This window comes from Eriocheir sinensis, chromosome 28 (assembly GCF_024679095.1).
Source record: "Eriocheir sinensis breed Jianghai 21 chromosome 28, ASM2467909v1, whole genome shotgun sequence".
Lineage (NCBI taxonomy): Eukaryota > Metazoa > Arthropoda > Malacostraca > Decapoda > Varunidae > Eriocheir > Eriocheir sinensis.
In genome coordinates, this window is record NC_066536.1 from 6205821 (window position 1) to 6225369 (window position 19549).

The 19549-nt window shown below is 40.4% G+C and overlaps 1 protein-coding gene across 1 annotated transcript; it reads right to left on the reverse strand.

The window, feature by feature from the left end:
- Window positions 1-3879: 3879 nt before the first annotated feature.
- Window positions 3880-19211, reverse strand: LOC127004425 (endoribonuclease LACTB2-like). Its single transcript, XM_050872102.1, has 6 exons — window positions 18871-19211; window positions 13875-14035; window positions 12738-12852; window positions 11179-11320; window positions 8534-8719; window positions 3880-7429 (listed from the first exon to the last, which is right to left on the reverse strand). Exons 1-6 carry the CDS (start codon window positions 18990-18992, stop codon window positions 7298-7300), a joined length of 858 nt encoding a protein of 285 aa, XP_050728059.1. The 5' UTR covers window positions 18993-19211; the 3' UTR covers window positions 3880-7297.
- Window positions 19212-19549: the final 338 nt, after the last annotated feature.

The window sequence follows — 19549 nt, forward strand, 5'->3', positions numbered from 1 at the left end:
GTTACCAATCAATGAATGGGGGCATATGCTATGGGACATGTCACCTTGCTCACCCTACGACACCAAACCTGGGGGTTCTTCTGGGCAAGTCTCAATGCAGGCCCCCTTCCCATCCCAAGTACCTCACACGGCCAAGCCATGAATTCTGAGGGCATCCCCATGGTCTTCTCCACTCGGGGTTATCTCTTACAGAAACAACCCGATCAGCGGGGTCAGCTCCTGGGTAGTGTGCCACATGCTCGTTAGCGTTGACAGACTATGCAGGTAATAGATGTCAAATCAGGCTCTTTGAGTAGTCACTGGTTTAACCCAGGTCATTCTAGTGATATCCCATGATTCTGCACTATTCAGTGTCCACAGCCATAGAGTAAGACAGTACAGATAGCTGCAGATATCTGCACAAATATTGACAATGCTGAATAAGTCCATAACACTGGGCCAAGCCAATTCACCATAAATCTTTCTGACGAGACCCACCATTGTTCTGAGCTACACCACTAGAGTGTGAAATTTTCCAAGATATCAATATTCTTGCCTCATGCATTAACAGACTACTGTTTCATCCAGTAAGCCTCCAAACACCTGTACTATGGTCTTGGGCCAGGAGACCTGGAGTTCCAGGGAGCTCTGCCCCCTTGTGCAGTGCCTCAAGAGCAATCACCAGAACCTCCCAGCAACTCTGTGAGGATTACTGCATCATCGGCAAAAAACAAGGTCAGTGACCTTGGTATTGCCAACAGATGCTCCACACTAACTTTGATCCACAACTCTGCCTTATACCCAGGCCATACAAGTGTTGAAAAGTGATGGGGTAAGGACACAGCCCTGCTTCACTCCTGCCTTCACAGGAAAGAAGCAGGACATGCCCTCCCCACATTTCACAGCACTCTCAGTCCCAGAGTACAGGTGAGTCAATAGACCACTGGTCCTTGCAGGAATCTTGCGGTCACAGGACATCCCAGAGTGGTGAAAAATACAATGTGTTTGACAAAGATTATGTGGCACTATGGTCAAATTGAGATAAAAGTAATCAATCAATGGGACATGTCGCCTTGACCAACCTATGACACCAAACCTGGGGGGTTCCTCTGGGCAAGCCTCCTTGCAGGCCCCCTTCCCGTCCCAAGTACCTCACGGCAGGATCTACTGATTAGCTCAAGCCAGTGGACTGGCACTTCGACACAGGTTGCAAGCATCCCCTGTCATAACTCATGTCTGTCCCACCAGTATGCAGAGTGTTAGGATATGCTCAGCTGTTGACTTACTGGGCATGAACATGGAGTGCTCAGGTCTCTGCAGCTTCAGCAGATGGTAGTAAAGCTGCATTGGCAGTAGATGGACAAGCACCTTGCCTGGCACACTTGAGTAGTGTAATATCACGGTTGTTGCAGTCTCGGCGGTCCCCTTTCCCTTTCCAGATAGGGATGACCCGCCCCCCTTTTCAGTTAGGAGGAATGGTACCAGACTGCCATATGGTAGTCAAGACCGCATGCAATGTGTGGATCGTGGTCTCACTTCCATCTTGGAGCAGTTTTGCAATGATGTTACAGATACCAGGTGCCTTCCCACCCCTCAACTTTGCCACAGCCTCTCTGACCTTGTCTAGTGAGGATGTGCTTTTGTCAATCGGTGGATCAGCATCCGCCATCTGCAACCCAGCAGCTGGAAGTTGCCCACTCAGAGGGTCCACCATATACAAAGACTCAAAAGTACTCGGTCCAATGAGTCCTTTGCCCATTCATGTCAGACACGAAGCAGCCATCTGCATAAGGGTAAGTACTAACTGATGAGGAGCATACTTCATGTGGTACGTTGCTTCACTCACCTGCCACCTCAACTTCCAACGACCCTTCCGAGCAAGCCTGCATGCAGCTGCTCTTTCCATTTTAAGTTCCTCTTCCTCACAACCACACAGTAAAATGGAGCACAAGTGACTTAAAAAATTTGAAACTTATCTGCTTGCATAGATATCAACAATGCTATATACTTGTGTTGAGCAAGTCCATAACACAGTGGGCCAGGCCAATCTGTTGAGTAACTTCCTGGCAAGACGCCATTATTATGCACTACGTTACCAAGGTATGGGAAACTTTTGTTGACATCACTGTCTTCACCACATGCACAAACAGACTAAACTGTGTCATCCGACAAGTCTCCAAATGACTGGACCTTGGTTTTAGCCCAGGAGACCTTCAGTCCCAGAGGCTTTGCAGGTTACTGTAGTTTACCTTTCCCAGGTTTCCCTAACTACCTATCTATCGACCAGCCCGAAAGGGATGATGAACAGTTGGCTAAGCTGCACACCAACTGCCTGGGCTGGGATCAGAACCCGGGAAGAATACCTAAATAGGAAGAGATGGGGGATGAGAGAACTGAGGGATCTAAAGGTAAGGCATGATCAAGAAGGAGGGAGGAGGAGAGTAACTGTAAAGAGGAGAAAAGCGAGGGGATAGGGAAGAAAGGGAGTTGGAGGAAAGCAGTTAGGAATGGGGGGTGAACATCAGCAGAAACATGAAGGGCAGTGCTATACGCTAGGCATGTCAGTTTAGGATGGGTGTGAGACTGGAGTATAAACCTGAGATTGAGCTCTAAAATCAACAATGACAGATGATCAAGATAAGCAAGAGAGGAGTCATGGGGAGCAAAGGATTTCTTTAGAGATGGGGAGAAGAAGAGGTTCTAGAATCCCAAGAAAATGTGAAAGAAGCAGGATCAGTTGTAGGCTTGGATGTTTGTACGTGTATGAGTATGAGGGGAGTAGGGTTCAGGGGTTGGTGAAATAGAAGATTGAGTGTGGGGATGCAAGACAGATAAAGGATTAGGAAATAAAACAAAAGGGATAAGGGGGATGAGAGCGGAGGAAATAGGTGAGGATAGATGGAGGGGAACAGAAGAAGAATGAGTGGAAGAGAATTGCAAGATGTAAAAAAATCCTCCTCAGATAGGTAGCTTAGACCATATAGCTCTACTAGGGTTACTTCTCTCATTGGGAGGCTGTCATAAGCTAGGATTGAACTTACTACCTCTTGGTTGTGGGGCAAGTGCCATACTCACTAAGCTTCCCAGCCCCCGGGTGGAAGAGGAAGAGGGACTAATGGAAGAAACTGGGTGGACTAGGGAGATTGTAGGACCATTTTGTGTAGGGTTAGGATCAGAAGTTGTTTGAAGCATCGTGCAACAATTTCTGATTCCATGTGAAAGGTAGAGCAGCCTTAATAGATGCTGTGCTCTCCATTGCAGTTTGCATAAATACATGTTTCTGAAGGACAGATAGAATGTTGATGGCCAGATTTATCACAAAGAGGACAGCATGTGTTAAATCCATAATGTTTAGAAGGGTGGTCAAGTTAGCAGCAGTTTTGGTTCTGACAGGGATGAGATATGAATGATTGGACTTTGTAACGAGTTCCACCAAGATACAGGTAACTCTCGATTTACGCGAGTATTGTGTCCTTGAAGAGGTCGCATAAATCAAAAACAATGTAAATCAAACAAGAGTTAAGTTTCTATTGAAAAATAAATATTCATTTCATTCAGTGGAGAGAGAGAGAGAGAGAGAGAATATCCATATCACCGAGTTATCCACTCAGGCATTCAGTCTCAGCCTCACTCGTGTGAGGAAGAAATGAGGGACACCATGAGCGACTGGCTAGTATTGGTACTGGTACCGGTACCGTACCGTATAGCTGGTACCGTTAGTACCGTTACCTGCCCACCCCTATTGTTGAGTAGTGTGGCAGCGTGGGTACTGTATTGTTGTTCAAGTGGTGTGCGGGAAGAACTGAGCTCAGCTGTGTGGCCGTGGTGCCGTGTGAGTCCAGTTGCATGAGACATCTGATGGCCACTCCATAAATTATCGCGTATAAGTGAAAAAACGTGTTAATTAAACATTTATTTGGATTTTGCAGCCCGTGTTATTTCAAAAACACGTAAACCAAACTCGTGTAAATCGAGAGTTGCCTGTACACTTCTTCAGGAAGGTCTTGGCCTTTGAACACAATTTTGGCAACATTTGTTCGGTATTTAAGGTGGCCACAGGGGTTAACAATACAGCAAAATACAGCATCATAGTAGTCTCCAAGGAGTTCATTAGGGTTTGGGAAAGTCAGACCAGTTGATATTGTACAATTGGCCCTTGCTATGATGGGGGTTATGTACTGGACTTGCCTGCAAATAAGGGCAATCCATGAATAGACCAAACCAATATTTTTATGGTTTGTTATTCCCATTATCTACAGGCTCTCTATGAATTGCAAAAGGCACAAATGAATAGTAATAAAAAATATGCACACCACACAGTCATACTATCTATCAGTGGATGAGAGGAAGAGAGAGTTTCTACTTTTACAGGCTGTGCAAGATGCTGTGTCATCCCCACTTCTACTCACTACAAGCCAATCTCAGTTGCAGAAAAAAAGTGGAAGATTTTTTAGATATAGATGATATGTAGGTAACTAAACACTAACAAAAAACTGCTGGCTGAGTTTGCTGAGTGGATTGCAAGAATGGTGAAGTGTTGTGCTTTTGGCTGCTCAAATAAAATTGAGACTGCTCAAATAAAATTGAGACAACATCTCCTTTGCAGAAGAGAACAGAAATATTCTGCTGCTCAAAGGAAAATAGAGACACTATTACCTTGTTCATGAAAGGACAGATATAAAACTATGTACATTATAGGAAATTATATATGAGTAAACGAATAAGTTTCTCACCACACTGAAAGAAAAATTCATGGTCTTGCATTTTCTAAGAGTTTACTATCAGTAAGGATAAAGTAAGGTTCTGTAGTTTATAAATAATTCTCAACTAATCAAGCAGTGATTTGTTTTGTTTTTACCATCTACTCATACCCAAAAAGTACCTAAAGTTGAGACAGACAACAGCAAAAAAAATATTGAAAGTGGTGTATGCAAATGCAGAAGACTTAACCTCAGCATGGCCTTGTCCAGACTAAGTTGAATGAAGATACCATTGAAGTGGTAGATAATAAGTACAGGTTGTGGGGAACAGATAATATAAAATGAGAGGAGGGATGATGATTGCACTTAAGAGGCTCATTGATGTGGACAATGAAAAACTAGAAGGATTAGCAAAGGCAAGTAAACATAAACCAGAAAACTAAGGGGAAAGGGAAAGAGACATCTCAGCAGCATATGCACATAACATAACATAGCATAAGTTGATTTAATATCCAATATTGAGTCTAAAATGGTAGTTTAGAAATTGTCAATGTTTAAGAGATAAAGATGCTACTCACGTCTAGGGTTCCACCACTGTCCACTTGCTTCCATGTGTGACATCATGCCTCCATACTGATATTGTGACTTAGTAATCTCCCTGAGCCACTTGAAGCTACTTGTCTTGAAAAACTAGCTCTACAGGCCTCACTGAACTCTAATAATTAATGATTATCAGACAAGTCATCATATTTAACCATTACTAGTTCCACCTCTGATGTTAGTGTGCTCCATCCTTCTCCACCTGGTCCTCTGTGCTCTGCCCTGCCACTCTATTACTTTGGTTGTCCATCTGTTATTAATTCCATGCATGACGTGACCTACCCAAGTCTGTTATTCTTAAATCATTAAAATATCTTCAACCTTTGTTCTCCAATCGATGATGCTCACTACCTGTCTCTCCTTGTTACACTCGCATTTGCATATAAAACATGAGTTACTTGCAGATTACAACATGTCAAACTATAACCCCAAAAAGCCCAACATGAAAAATAAACACGACTTACATCTGTGAAAAAACAGTTCACCAACAAACTACCTCTATGCTAAACCTCAACCCCATAATAGGTAAATAAGAAAAACAAAAAATTGCCCCCCCCACCAAAAACTAAGCATGATAACAGCTGCAGGAGGGAGCTGTGTGCACAACAAGCAAACCATTTTTCATCAACAATTAATAATAATAAAAAAAAAAAAAAAAGTTGGATGTGCAAAACTACCAGTGATGAAATTTTTTATCTGCATCTTGGAATAAAAAAAAATAAAAAATCCTTTGACATTATCCAGATTTTTTTATTGATCTGCAAGGCCCTTGGCTGAACTGATGCATAAAACTAAAAAGTTTACTGTACAATCAGCCTGCCTTATCTGTGGGTTTTGCATCCGCAGTTTTGACCAACCGGGGAAAAAAGAAATTCCCATGCACAGCATTGTCCACTAGATACTCACAAGAAACAACATATGCTGCCTTATCATGGCGTACCAAAATCCAGTCAACCCTATGGTATCAGTAGACACTAACTGTATGTAGTTTAGCCTCTTCATGGACTGCCATCAGCCTCCAGGCCACACAGAGGCTCTTGGAGGCTCATTGTTTGGAGGTGCAGCTCGCTGGTTGATTTTATGCTGATAAGTATAGTTTGGCATCTTCTTTCAGAAGCCTGTTTTGTCACAAAGACTGTCCTGGAACGCACTCTCCACCAATGACTGCCTTTGGCTGATTGGAGAATATTGGTGCTGCTTTACTGACAGCTGATGATGATGATGATGCCACCAGTAATCTTAAATCTAAAATTTTAGAACATTTCATCAAACTATGAAATCAACTCCTGCTAGCTTCAAAGTATTTTTTGCAGCCCTTTCAAGATCTGAAAAGCCTTCATGAAGGCTAAGCACTTTCTCATGGAACACATAGCTATCCACAGGAACATTTGTGGATCATGTCCTCCATCCCCACATTCAAAGCTTTTCTTGTCTCCAAAACTGCTTTATCATAAACTAAAGATACTAATTTCACCGTTACTGGCCCACCAATGAAGCTAACTCTCATTACATTTTCTTTATCACGAATTGCATGGCTGTTGGATTAATTATTTCCATTTTGCTGGCCAACTTCCATAGGCAATCTACAGCTTGGAAAGGAGTACCATCACTTCATCACTTCCCCTTTGTCCTTCTGGAGCCATGTCATCACTAATTTAGCAATCAAGGGCAGCAAATTATGTACAGAAAGATGATTGTGCATACAACATGATCACAAGGGCTAATCCAGCGAGTGGACCTTAGTTTAGCCTTTTCATTGGTTGACACGAGCAGCTTGCCACATGGGAAGTTTAACAGTTATTGGTGGTGCATGGATGTGAAGTTTCAAGTTTTGAACAGGTATAGGGTAAAATTATATAATTTTATATATGCATCTTAAACATCTGTGTTTTTGGCTCATCTATGGGGGTTCCTGAACCATATATCTGTGGATAAGGTAGGCTGACTGTACATTATTCATATTTATATAGTTCATTTGGAATTTATAACATTTATTGCATTGTATGAATTTTTTGGCCTTAGAGCTTTTCATGCTTGGCTGCTAGGCACCACTTCTCCCCCTGACTGACAACTTTCCCTTCCTTTAAAAGTTTAGACAGGTGGTGGCCAACATTATGTGCTGCAGCCAGATGCAAGTGTTCTGGTGTTTCCTGAAATGAAGAAAAGTCTATAACTATCAATGATGCAGGCAAAAGATAGTTTTAGGGCACACTGAGAAAACCTGTTTTGCAGGAAGAGGACAAGAGGTAAATGAAATAATGAGGCTCTCAAAACTTGCCACATAGATACAGAGCAAAACTCAGACTTTGTTCCCCATCTGCCAGACAAATGGGACATTAACTTTATTTTGCCCATCTACACAGTTGTGAGGCATCATATCATAACACTTCATTCAAATAATTATAGAAAGTTCTCATAAAAATATAGCAGAGAAGATAGAATCAATCATCTTATTTTATTTCATGCAAAACAAAGCTTTGACAAGGGAAATCTGGCTTCTTGCAGTCCTTTCAAATCGATCAGAAGATAGTTCAAATTTGGGTTCCTATGATATTTGATTCATAAGCTTATCATGTGTTTAATCAGCATTAGATTTGTATTTGATGAAAATAAAGCTATAAATGATGTTGCCATGTAAAATTTTCTGCATTATTTACTGCATTCAAAGCCACTGGGTAAAAGGCAGCCAAAATAAGCTGCTGTAGTAGTTGAACAGTGGACACACGACAATAATACATTTATACAAAAGCAACTTTGTAAAATATTCTCTCCAACTTGCCTAGGTCTTGTCAGAGAAGGTAGCTGCTAATGGCAGTAGCCAGCTAGCTCCATGCCAGCAGATTCAGATGAAGTAAACACAGGCCAGTTTCTTGATATATTGTACCAAAATTTTATAATTTTATTCTAGCCAGTAGTAAAGCCGATACATTTAAAATTCCTGCTTAGCTATTGCAAATGTATGAATCAACTAACCTAGGAAACATGATTTCAGTCATCTTTGCAACGTTTTAATGAAAGGATAGTAAGAAGATGGAATTCCCAGATTTTCCCTATAATGGCTTTGTTTGTCAAGAAAAAAAACATGGTGAGTTTGCTTTTATATAAGATTTTATTTGTATAATTTGAATGTTTGTAATATTAAGGTAATGTCCCTAAAAGTTTTGTAGATGGGCAAAAGATTGGAAGAAAACAGGTGACAGTACTGCCTTCTATGTTAACTCAGCTTTGCAACTACTTGTTGAATATTTTCTGACCTTATATATAGCCTTCACCAGTTCCATAGCAGTCAGAAATTTCTGAGTTTCAGTAGACAGCACTTCCAAGATCTGCTCCTCCCTTTGGTTTCTGTGGTTAATGTAGAACAGGAGTTTTGTCACTGGGTCCTCAATTATGGGTCCATGTCCAGGGTATATGATCTTTGGATTCAGATCCACCAGCACCTACAACAAACCACATCTTAGCCACATTATGGACATAGTATAAATAAATACATACCAAAATCATTCATGTCGCTAGCAAATTGTGATTTCAATTGAGACGTCACCTTCCATAGGCGTCTTATCACCCTCAGGTCTCAAGTTGATATTATTGTATAATATTGTTTAAATGTTTTAGTTTGCGTAGAAACATATAGATTGACTTCCCCAGATGTTTCATATGTGAATATTTGTGCAAACAGAGGGCAGTTTTGTAAATTTATCATCTATGGCAGACATCTACATTGTGTGATAAACATCAGACCATAGGTGCATTGTATGCTGTCGAGAAGCTCCCAGTGTGGCGTGGCACAATACACACTGACTTTTGACATAACTTAATGAAGAGCAGTATTACATTTAGAGCATTCTTCACATATGTTTGTCTGCTGTGCCCATGCACCAATATTTTTTATCTTGCCCACACACAGTAAAACAAGTACTGCTTGCACAAATTACAGAAATAACCAACTGCAGTATATTTAAAATCTGTAATTGGGAATTTCATTGGTCAGCCTCAGCAAATACATTTAGTTATTTACATATATAGATCATCCACATGCTCCTCCGATACTTCTATTTGAAGATGATATAATTCTTTTTATGCAATTTCAATTTTTGTGCAGCAGGTCAGTCCTGGGACTGGCTAAAACATGTAAACAGGTTAGATAAAGTGATGAAATATGGTGCAAAAATATTCCAACATATATTTTAAACTAATGAATAGAGAATATAAATGTGTATATTCTCATAATTATATTCATTATTAAAAAAATGGATTTTTTTTTATTTAAATAAAAAAAACTTATATAAATAAAAATATCCTTTTTTTTTTACAACAAAGATGGCTCAAGGGCAACAAAAAGTGTAGAAAAAAAAAGCCTGCTACTCACCACTCCCACAACAGACAAAAGTAAAGAGTGGCCAAAAGAGAGGTCAATCTCGGGTGGAGAAGTGTCTTGATACACTCTTCTTGAAAGAGGTCAAGTCATAGGCAGGAGGAAATGCAGATGAAGGAAGGCTGTTCCAGAGTATACCAGTGTAAGGGATGAAAGAGTGAAGATGCTGGTTAACTCTTGCATAAGGGGTTTGGACAGTATAGGGATGAGCTAGAGTAGAAAGTCGAGTGCAACGGGGCCGCGGGAGGCATGCAGTTAGCAAGTTCAGAAGAGCAGTCAGCGTGAAAATATCGACAGAAGACAGAAAGAGAGGCAACATGGTGGCGGAATTTAAGAGGTAGAAGACTATCAGTAAGAGGAGGAGAGCTGATGAGACGAAGAGCCTAAGACTCCACTCTGTCCAAGAGAGCTGCGTGAGAGGAGCACCCCCATACGTAAGATGCATACCCCATATAAGGGCGGACAAGGCCCTTGTATATGGATAGCAACTGTGTGGGGGAGAAGAATGCCCGACCTCAAGGAAGCTGATTTAGTGAGAGAAGAGATATGAAGCTTCCAGTTAAGATTTTGGGTTAAGGATAGACTGAGGATGTTTAGTGTTGAAGAAGATGACAGCCGAATGTTGTTGAAGAATAGGGAATAGGTGTTTGGAAAATTGTGTCGAGTTGATAGGTGGAGAAATTGGGTTTTTGAGGCATTGAAGGACACAAGGTTTCTTTTACCCCAATTGGAAATGATAGTAAGGTCCGAGGTTAAGCGTTCTGCAGCCTCCAGTCTAGAGTCTTGTAATTCCTGTTGAGAGGGTCTTCTGTTGAAAGAAGTTGAATAATGCAGAGTGGAGTCATCAGCGTATGAGTGGATAGGACAGTTTGTTATGGAAAGAAGATCATTGATGAATAACAGGAAGAGAGTGGGTGATAGGACAGAGCCCTGTAGAACACCACAGTTGATAGGTTTAGGCCGGGGAAGAACAGTGACTGTCTACCACAGCATAGATAGAACAGCCGGAAAGGAAACTGGAGATAAAGGAACAGAGAAAAGGATAGAAACCGTAATAGGGCAGTTTAGAAAGCAAAGAGTTGTGCCAGACTCTATCGAAAGCTTTCGATATGTCTAGTGCAACTGAGAGTTTCATCGAAATGGCTAAGAAAGGATGACCAAGAGTCAGTTAAGAGAGTAAGAAGATCGCCAGTAGAATGCCCCTTGCAGAACCCATACTGGCGATCAGATAGAAGGTCAGAAGTGGAAAGGTCCTTTTGAATCTTCCGGTTAAGGATTGATTCAAAAGCTTTAGATAGACAGGAAAGTAAAGCTATAGGGCGGTAATTTGAGGGATTGGAACAGTCACCCTTCTTAGGAACAGGCTGTATGAAGGCATACTTACAGCAGGACGGAAAGGTAGATGTTGACAGGCAGAGGCGAAAGAGTTTGACCAAGCAGGGTGCCAGCACAGAAGCACAGTTTTTATATAAAAATTTATATATTTTTTTTATATAAAATCAACAACCCTGTCTATAACAATACCTGGAGGGAGGCCATATAGGAATGAAGATCCTCAAATACAGCAGTGCCCTCCCCTAGTACACAATCTCCACTAAATATTGCCTGTTCCTCTGTTAGCTCCAACACGGCATGGTCTGTGGTGTGGCCGGGAGTGTGGTGGACTCTGAGGTATGAAATGTCAGTCAAATCTAGTGATGAACACAGTAATTATGGAAAATTATAATGTGCAAAATTCAGACTTATCAACTAAACACTTATGCGCCTCTGCAGTGCAGTGGTTAGTGTGCCTAGCTACAAATCCATGGGCCCGGGTTCAAATCCTAGCATAGGAAGGCGGCGTGCAGCTCACCCAGCTGGCATATAAATGGGTACTGGGGAAATGGGTACTTATGCATCACAGGCTCACGGGCCAATGCGATGGAGATGAGCACCGAGGCCACGCACACCCATAGAATATGCCCCCACCTTTAACTAAATACTTACTACCTACTGTATCCCAATATCTTTTACCACATGGTAGTGGTTCAAGTGTAGGCTACTGATTTACATAAATTTTAATACGCAAACAATGCAACATAGTACTCATTGCAGTAGCCATTAGGCTGCAGCTGTTGTATCTCACCAGCAACACCTTTATCCTTACAATACGTGACGCACACGTCGGCGTCACAGTATGGAAAGGCCTAAGAGGAAATGGAAGAGGATGAATCCTCTTCTAAACCTCTTAATCCTTTCCCATTTCCTCTTAATCTTCTTCTAAACCTCTTAAGAGGAAATGGAAGAGGATTAATCCTCTTCTAAACCTCTTAATCCTTTCCCATTTCCTCTTAATCTTCTTCTAAACCTCTTAAGAGGAAATGGAAGAGGATTAAGAGGTTTAGAAGAGGATTAATCCTCTTCCATTTCTCTTAACCCTTTCCATACTGTGACGCCGACGTCTGTGTCACTGTATTGAAAGGGTTAATAATTATTAGATAGAAGTAATGTATCTATGTACACCTGGCATTCTTCCTGGCCCTCCCTCTGCCTACCTCTGTCATCCTGGCATCTGTTTCCTGTGCTCTGCCAGATGTAACTAGCCCTAAATGATATTTCCATAGGAGTGAGCTGGCCAAATTAATACTTTCTATGAATCTCCTTCTCTACCAATGTTCTGTTCACTATCAATGCTAACCATTCCTGACTTTCACTCCGGAGGTCTATTGACAGTATCTCACCAGACTGTTCCTTCACTCTTCCGTCTGTTTCATCCCTGCAGATGTAACTCCCATTAAGCAATCTTTAGCATTACTCCACATCTGTTCTACCTACATACATTTCCTTCCAGTTTTATCTTCCATGTATGGTTCAAATCTCTGCTAAAACTGCCTTACATGCTTACTGTCCACAAGTTTTCATTATTTAAATTTGTCCATTCATTGCTCAGCTACTCATGAGTTCCTTTGGTACCTACATCATGTTACATAGAGTGTCTACAATAGTTTCCCTGGATTTATCCCTAGGTCATACAAGGTAACTGAAATTTCGTTTTATATGTAAATAAAGTACAATTAAGCTGATGTTTCCACAATTAAACTTACCTTAGAGTGGCCCCTTCTGTTTTAATTTCATCATGGTGATTAAGAGTATTGTAGCACACTGGCAAGGGGTCATCCTCTTTGTCAAGTCTTGGAATCTTGAATACATTCACTGGTTCTGTGGACATGTTTTTTTTTTGGCAGTTATATTTCAATATCTAAGCTGCAATAATATATATATATATATATATATATATATATATATATATATATATATATATATATATATATATATATATATATATATATATATATATATATATATATATATATATATAAAAGTACCTGAGTGGTATAAAAGATTACTAGGTTGGTTATACATGGAGGTCCCTCTCTAAAACAAAATCTGTCTAGTTGATGGTAGTTATGTCCTTATAATCTTCACTCACATTTTCCTAATAAATCATTCACATAATTTATATATTACAATGGTTAGGGCACTGGTCTGTAGTTTAAATGATTTTCCTTGCCACACTCTTGCATACTGAGATGAAATTTGCACCTAAAACTAATGCCAAATCCAATAGTGATATTTTCCCCAGAGTAGTAAAGATTGGAAGTAAGACAGCATAGGGTACTTGGCTCTTTTGGGGATATCATAGCATGTGTGATGAAGTTGGCCAACCTCTCCTTGAGTGTGCTGGGAACTCATCTTAATCTGGGGTTCCTGACCTAAAAATGTTGGGAACCCTTGTCCTAGCAGACTGGATCAGGATACTCAACTCTTCTCACATTGTAATGGGCAAAATGTTTGTTCTGCAAGGGGGAGCCCTGGGGGTTGAACCTTCTTTTACTAAAAAAATCATCAGGGAAGGATCATGAGCTTGCAAACAACTGCTGAAGAAGCCCTAGAGTTTTTTCCCTAGCTATTTAATTCTTATGGTTAGCCACCATGCTCTGCCTACTGAAAGGTAACAAATTTCAGGGGAACACTACAGTGCATAAAGGGAGTGGATGGTAGCCACCCCTGTCTGCCACTTATATGTATGATGATAATGAAATAAATATGGTACTTAAGCGACCTGTTAAAAAATTAATTTCATGAGAAACAGCCTCAAGAATTTACATTATAGATGTTCACAGGACAGTAGAGAACAAAACTAAGGATAACAAAAGAAAAAACATCTACAAACTCATTACCATGGAGACAGCTGAGGACCTCCTTCAGGCCTCCTATGTGGTCATGGTGCCAATGGGAGATGACTATTTGGTTAATGGTAGTATTGTGGTGCTTCAGGACGGAGACCAAAGATGAAATATACTCGGCATTGTGGGGCTCTCCCACATCAAGTAATACACGCCTGCAATATTTTTCCATTTAGACATGTTCAGAGGGGAAATGTTGCTGAGACTACAATAACTATATTCTTGTTTATACAAGATATAAAAAAATGTGTTCTATGGTTGTTTATGAAGTTTACTATTATATGGAAACTACTTTTTTGGAAGGTGAAATTTATGCTGCAATGAAACATGTCATGGCTTTAGTATAAGTCCAATTTATCTGTTAAAGAAACATTGAGCAACATCAGATGGCTTTAAGCATCAAAATTTGAGCCCTATACCTCATTAAAAATACATAATACTCTACATTCCCATTATGGATATTATAGTACTAGATCTTTTTACACGATCACAAAAACTGAACTAACTTCCATGACTGTAGCGTACCTCACGTATAACGTCAAAATACCATTCTACTGTGCTTACACCTGGCTAGCATTACCCTATCATTGTAATTTATGTTTAAGACAGTTATTGGCAATTCATAATGCCAGAGAAGCCATTTAAATATGTAATATAAGAAAAATTTTCAATGACTTCCAATGCAAAAACATAGTTCTCAAAAACAGAAATCCATCTAAGAAATAAGGGAATATTTTAAGGTTTAAAATCTTACCAAAGTTAAATAAAACAATAAAGTTGTCACTCATAATACAGTCCCCCTTACCATCAATGGTTTTAACTTTTGTGGATTTAAGTATTTGTGGATATATCTGCAAATGATTTCATTTTTCGTGGGTAGACCCGCAAACAATAATTTTTTGTTTGCGGGTTCTCTTGGGCCACTGTGGGGTTAATCAGTGTTTCTGCCATACCACTTGCCACCACCACTTTGGCTCAGTCCGGGAACACAGTGGAGCAACTGGGCAATGTGACTATTGCTGCGATTGACGCACATAGTAAAGAGGTGCGACTGACGTGCATATGACCAGTCACAACCATGTTGTCATCTGGTTCTCACCGAGGTTTACTGCCTGAATCCAGTCATTTTTTTTTTGATTACTTATTGTGCATGTTATGCACCTGCACAGGTACCCTGCACATTAATTATTATTGAGATCGAGATCCAGATTGTACAACAAGGATCACTCGCATGAGATCACCATGCAAAACAACAAATGTCAACAAAAACTGCTTAGACTGGCTAACTCAGTGATCTGGAAACTTAAAGAAAATGTACGGCGATACACTTATTGGGATCTTTTGCCTGTAAAATCTGAAAACTTCGAAGATATCACTTTTTGAGAAAAAATTACCAGACTCCTCTATCATTTCTCCATACTCTGTGAAAGTTTCAGGTGTCTATGACAATATTTCCCCCCCCCCCCCCCAAAAAAAAAAAAAAAAAAAAATCAAGGGTATCTGAGTGGTCCTCCCTCTTCATACCACATTTTTTATAAATATATCACTGCTTCTGATATGGCATCATCACTTGACAAGAGTGTTTAGCTTGTGTGCTGCTCTCCTTGTTGGGCAATGTCTGAGAAAACGGCCAATTTCTCAAAACGCAAGTTTTTTGTATTTGAAGAAATGCTCTTCCCTTAGTTTCTAACCTATGATAAAAGTGATGGAAGCAAATGAAAGGTAAGGACATGACAAATTTTTATTTTGTCCATAAAACATACATATCATCTCTTTTAGCCATGATTTTATGAAGTTTTTCTCTCCATATGAAGCAAAAAAGTAATCTTTGAGGTATAATTTGTTTTTCATGAAAATGATACAGTCTAAATGTTTTATGGACGAATTATAGCAATGGATTTAAATATTTTGTGGACCAGCAGTCAAAGGTGTACTACCGAAAATCAAGGAGGAGTGTGTCATAGAATCATGACTTTCAGGTTTTTAAAATTTTATCATAACAGTTATAGGTACAGGAAAAACATTTTGAGGAGCCGGAAAAAAAGTTCGCGTTCAGGAGTAACAGGCAGAGGGTCTCCCTAATACATGTGCCATGAATGTGTAGTTTTTATGAAACAATGCATTCTATAAGATGTTGACTTTTATGCTGACCCTTGTCCTATATATTTTACACTCTTCATGAAACCTGTTGTCATGTGACTCTTGGCCAGATATCAATCTCTGTTATATTTGGCTGGATTTGTAATCCTGTTAGTTTTGGCCAGATATTCACTCCCATTACTAATGGCCAGATATTTACCCCTGTTACTAATGACCAGATATTTACCCCTGTTACTTTTGCCCAAATATTTAGCCATGTTATTATTAACCAGATGTTAATAAACGTTACTTTTGACCAGGTATTTACTCCCATTACTTTAGGCCAAATATTTACCCCTGTTACTAGTGAGCAGATATTTACTTATTACTTTTGGCCAGGTATTTACCCCCGTTATTTTTGGTCAGATATTTACCCATTACTAGTGACCCAATATCAACCTGTTACTTAAACCAGATATTTACTACTGTTACTAACTGTTATACCATTTTCACACTTGTTCTTATCTCTACATTTTTTTCTTATAGATAACTGGGAAGTTTGAAGGTCAGTAGAGGCCATATATGACAAAAGAAGAGCACTCTCACTAACATCGATTCCGTGTAAAATTTTCGAATACATAGCTAATACACAGACACATAATGAATCACCTTGACACAAACAACATCCTTACTGACTCACAACACGGCTTTCGACCTAAACGCTCATGTGAATCGCAACTCATTACAGGTAACTCTCGATTTACACGAGTATTGTGTCCTTGAAGAGGTCGTGTAAATCAAAAACAATGTAAATCAAACAAGAGGTAGGTTTCTATCGAAAAATAAATATTCTCTTCATTCAGTAGAGAGAGAGCGAGAGAGAGCGAGAGCGAGAGAGAGAGAGAGAGAGAGAGAGAGAGAGAGAGAGAGAGAGAGAGAGAGAGAGAGAGAGAGAGAGAATATCCATATCACCGAGATATCCACTCAGGCACTCAGTCTCAGCCTCACTCGTGTGAGGAAGAAATGAGGGACACCATGAGCGACTGGCTAGTATTGGTACCGGTACCGAGCAGTCTGGTACTGGTACTGTACTGTATAGCTGGTACCGTTAGTACCGGTATGGTATTGGTACCAGTACTGGTACCGTTACCTGCCCACCCCTATTGTTGAGTAGCGTGGCAGCGTGGGTACTGTATTGGGCTCAGCTGTGTGGCCGCGGTGCCGTGTGAGTCCAGTTGCGTGAGACATCTGGTGGCAGCTCCTTAAAATATCGCGTATAAGTGAAAAAATGCGTAAATTAAACATTTATTTGGATTTTGGACCCCACGTTATTTAAAAAATGCGTAAACCAAACTCATGTAAATCGAGAGTTACCTGTACTACATTTCACGACATTACTAGGCTATTTGACTGACATGACATTAAACAAGTTGACACTATTGTTTTAGATTTTACCAAAGCCTTCGACAAAGTCCCGCACAAAATACTGACATTAAAATTGAAATACTACGGTATTTCAGGACCTATTCTTCACTGTATCACTGCATTTCTAACTAACAGGACTCCAACGTGTTCTTCTTGACGGATCTTCATCTGACACTGTCCCTGTTTCTTCAGGTGTCCCACAAGGCACCGTTCTAGGGCCTTCTTTTCCTCCTGTACATTAACGATCTTCCACTCTCAACACCTAACTCTTCCACTAGACTATTTGCTGAAGATAGTTTGCCATTTAGAGCAGTTAAGACTACTGACAACTGCAGACTGCTACAAAAAGACTTGGACGCCCTCCAGCGGTGGGAGCACACCTGGCAGATGCATTTCCACCCTGACAAGTGCAAACTGTTAAGATTCGCCAGAGTTCACAACCCTATCCAACACACTTACACTTTCCATAATTCAGAACTAGAATCAGTGCACACACACAAGTATCTTGGTATCCATCTCTCAACTAACTTAAAATTCAACACTAACACAGGCCACATCAGTGCCACAGCCAACAGAACACTGGGGTTCCTCAGGAGGAACCTACATAACTGCACACCTGACATTAACAAATACGTAGCATATGACACATTTGTGAGACCAACACTTGAATACTGCTCCACGGTGTGGGATCCTTACACACACAGAAACACTGATAGGTTAGAACAAATCAACACCAAGGCGGCTAGGTTCATTACAAACAATTACACTTGAACGATCAAACAACAGATAAACATGGAACCTCTTCACATACGCAGACAAGCACACAGACTTACACTTATGTACAAGATCACAAACACTGACATTGACCCACAAACATACCTACACAATGCAAACAGTCAACGTACTCGTAACACACACATCCATAAATACCAAACATATCACACTAACACTGGCGCATACAAGCACTCATACTTTCCACGCACCATACGTGACTGGAACAGCCTCCCTAAACAGATTTTAGACTGCGGTACAATAGACTCATTCTGAAAACAAATACATACTCACTTGTCACCACAACACACCAACACTAACAATTACACTTGATTCACTTCCCTCCCCTGTACCCCCAACAGCCAACACAAATATGTGTGTTATGCACCTGATAGGTGCCCTGCACATTAATAATCCAGATCCAGATCCAGAATTGGTAAGGTAGGAGACGAAATAGGGAAGGGAAAAAGATAAAGCTTATAGTAAATGTTGACCTTACCTGGATGACCTTTCCCTATGAGCCATGCTTGAGTAAACCGTCAGGCAAAGAACCAAAAGGTCTCACCAACCAATGCGCCAGCCTATCCAAGCTCATCAAACAACAGAACATAATCCAATAAGACAAAGGCTGGAAAGTGTATTGAGAATTCATTTCATATGGTCAGGGATAATAGTCATGTATTTACTTGTTACTTTAGGACAGATATTCACTTACTTCTTGCCTGTGCCGATGAGATAAGTGTTGGTGCCTTGCAGGGTCATGGGGCCGGGGTTACATCCTAGTATGCGAATAATACGAGGCCCAATTTCAGTAACTTTAGCAATGAACGTGGCCATTCCTGCGGGGCGGTTAACTTTTCTGAGGCTTTGTATCGCTTCTCAGGTCGTTACTCCTTGATCTTCCTCCCTTTGTAGCCTTTAGCTGCTTTTCTCTCTTCGTATCCCGCTGCCAACCAAGTGTTATCAAGTGTTCGCTGTAACACTGTGTCTTCACTTGCGCCCGGCCACTTCGTATCAGCTGATCCCCGTGCCGTGGTCCATCAGCTGATTCTCCCGCTGCCAAACGTATGATGTTTAAAGCCTCATATATTTACGATTGATTGATTGATTGATAGTTTATTGGTGTAAGTAAAACAACAAAGGAGAAGGGAGAAGCATGCCATCCCATCCCATCCTTGGGGCAATCAAACTTTAAATCGTCGAGGATGAAAAAAGAACTGCTGTATGAAACCTGGAAAAAAAGAGAAATTAAAATACGGGAGCAGAACCCACATAAAAAAGGAGAGAAGTGCCGATATATACACAGGCTATACTTTGCCCCATTCACTAAACCGGACTGCGTCATTTCTGTATCACGTAAGGCAATGAACAAATAATTTATGCAATGAAATCAT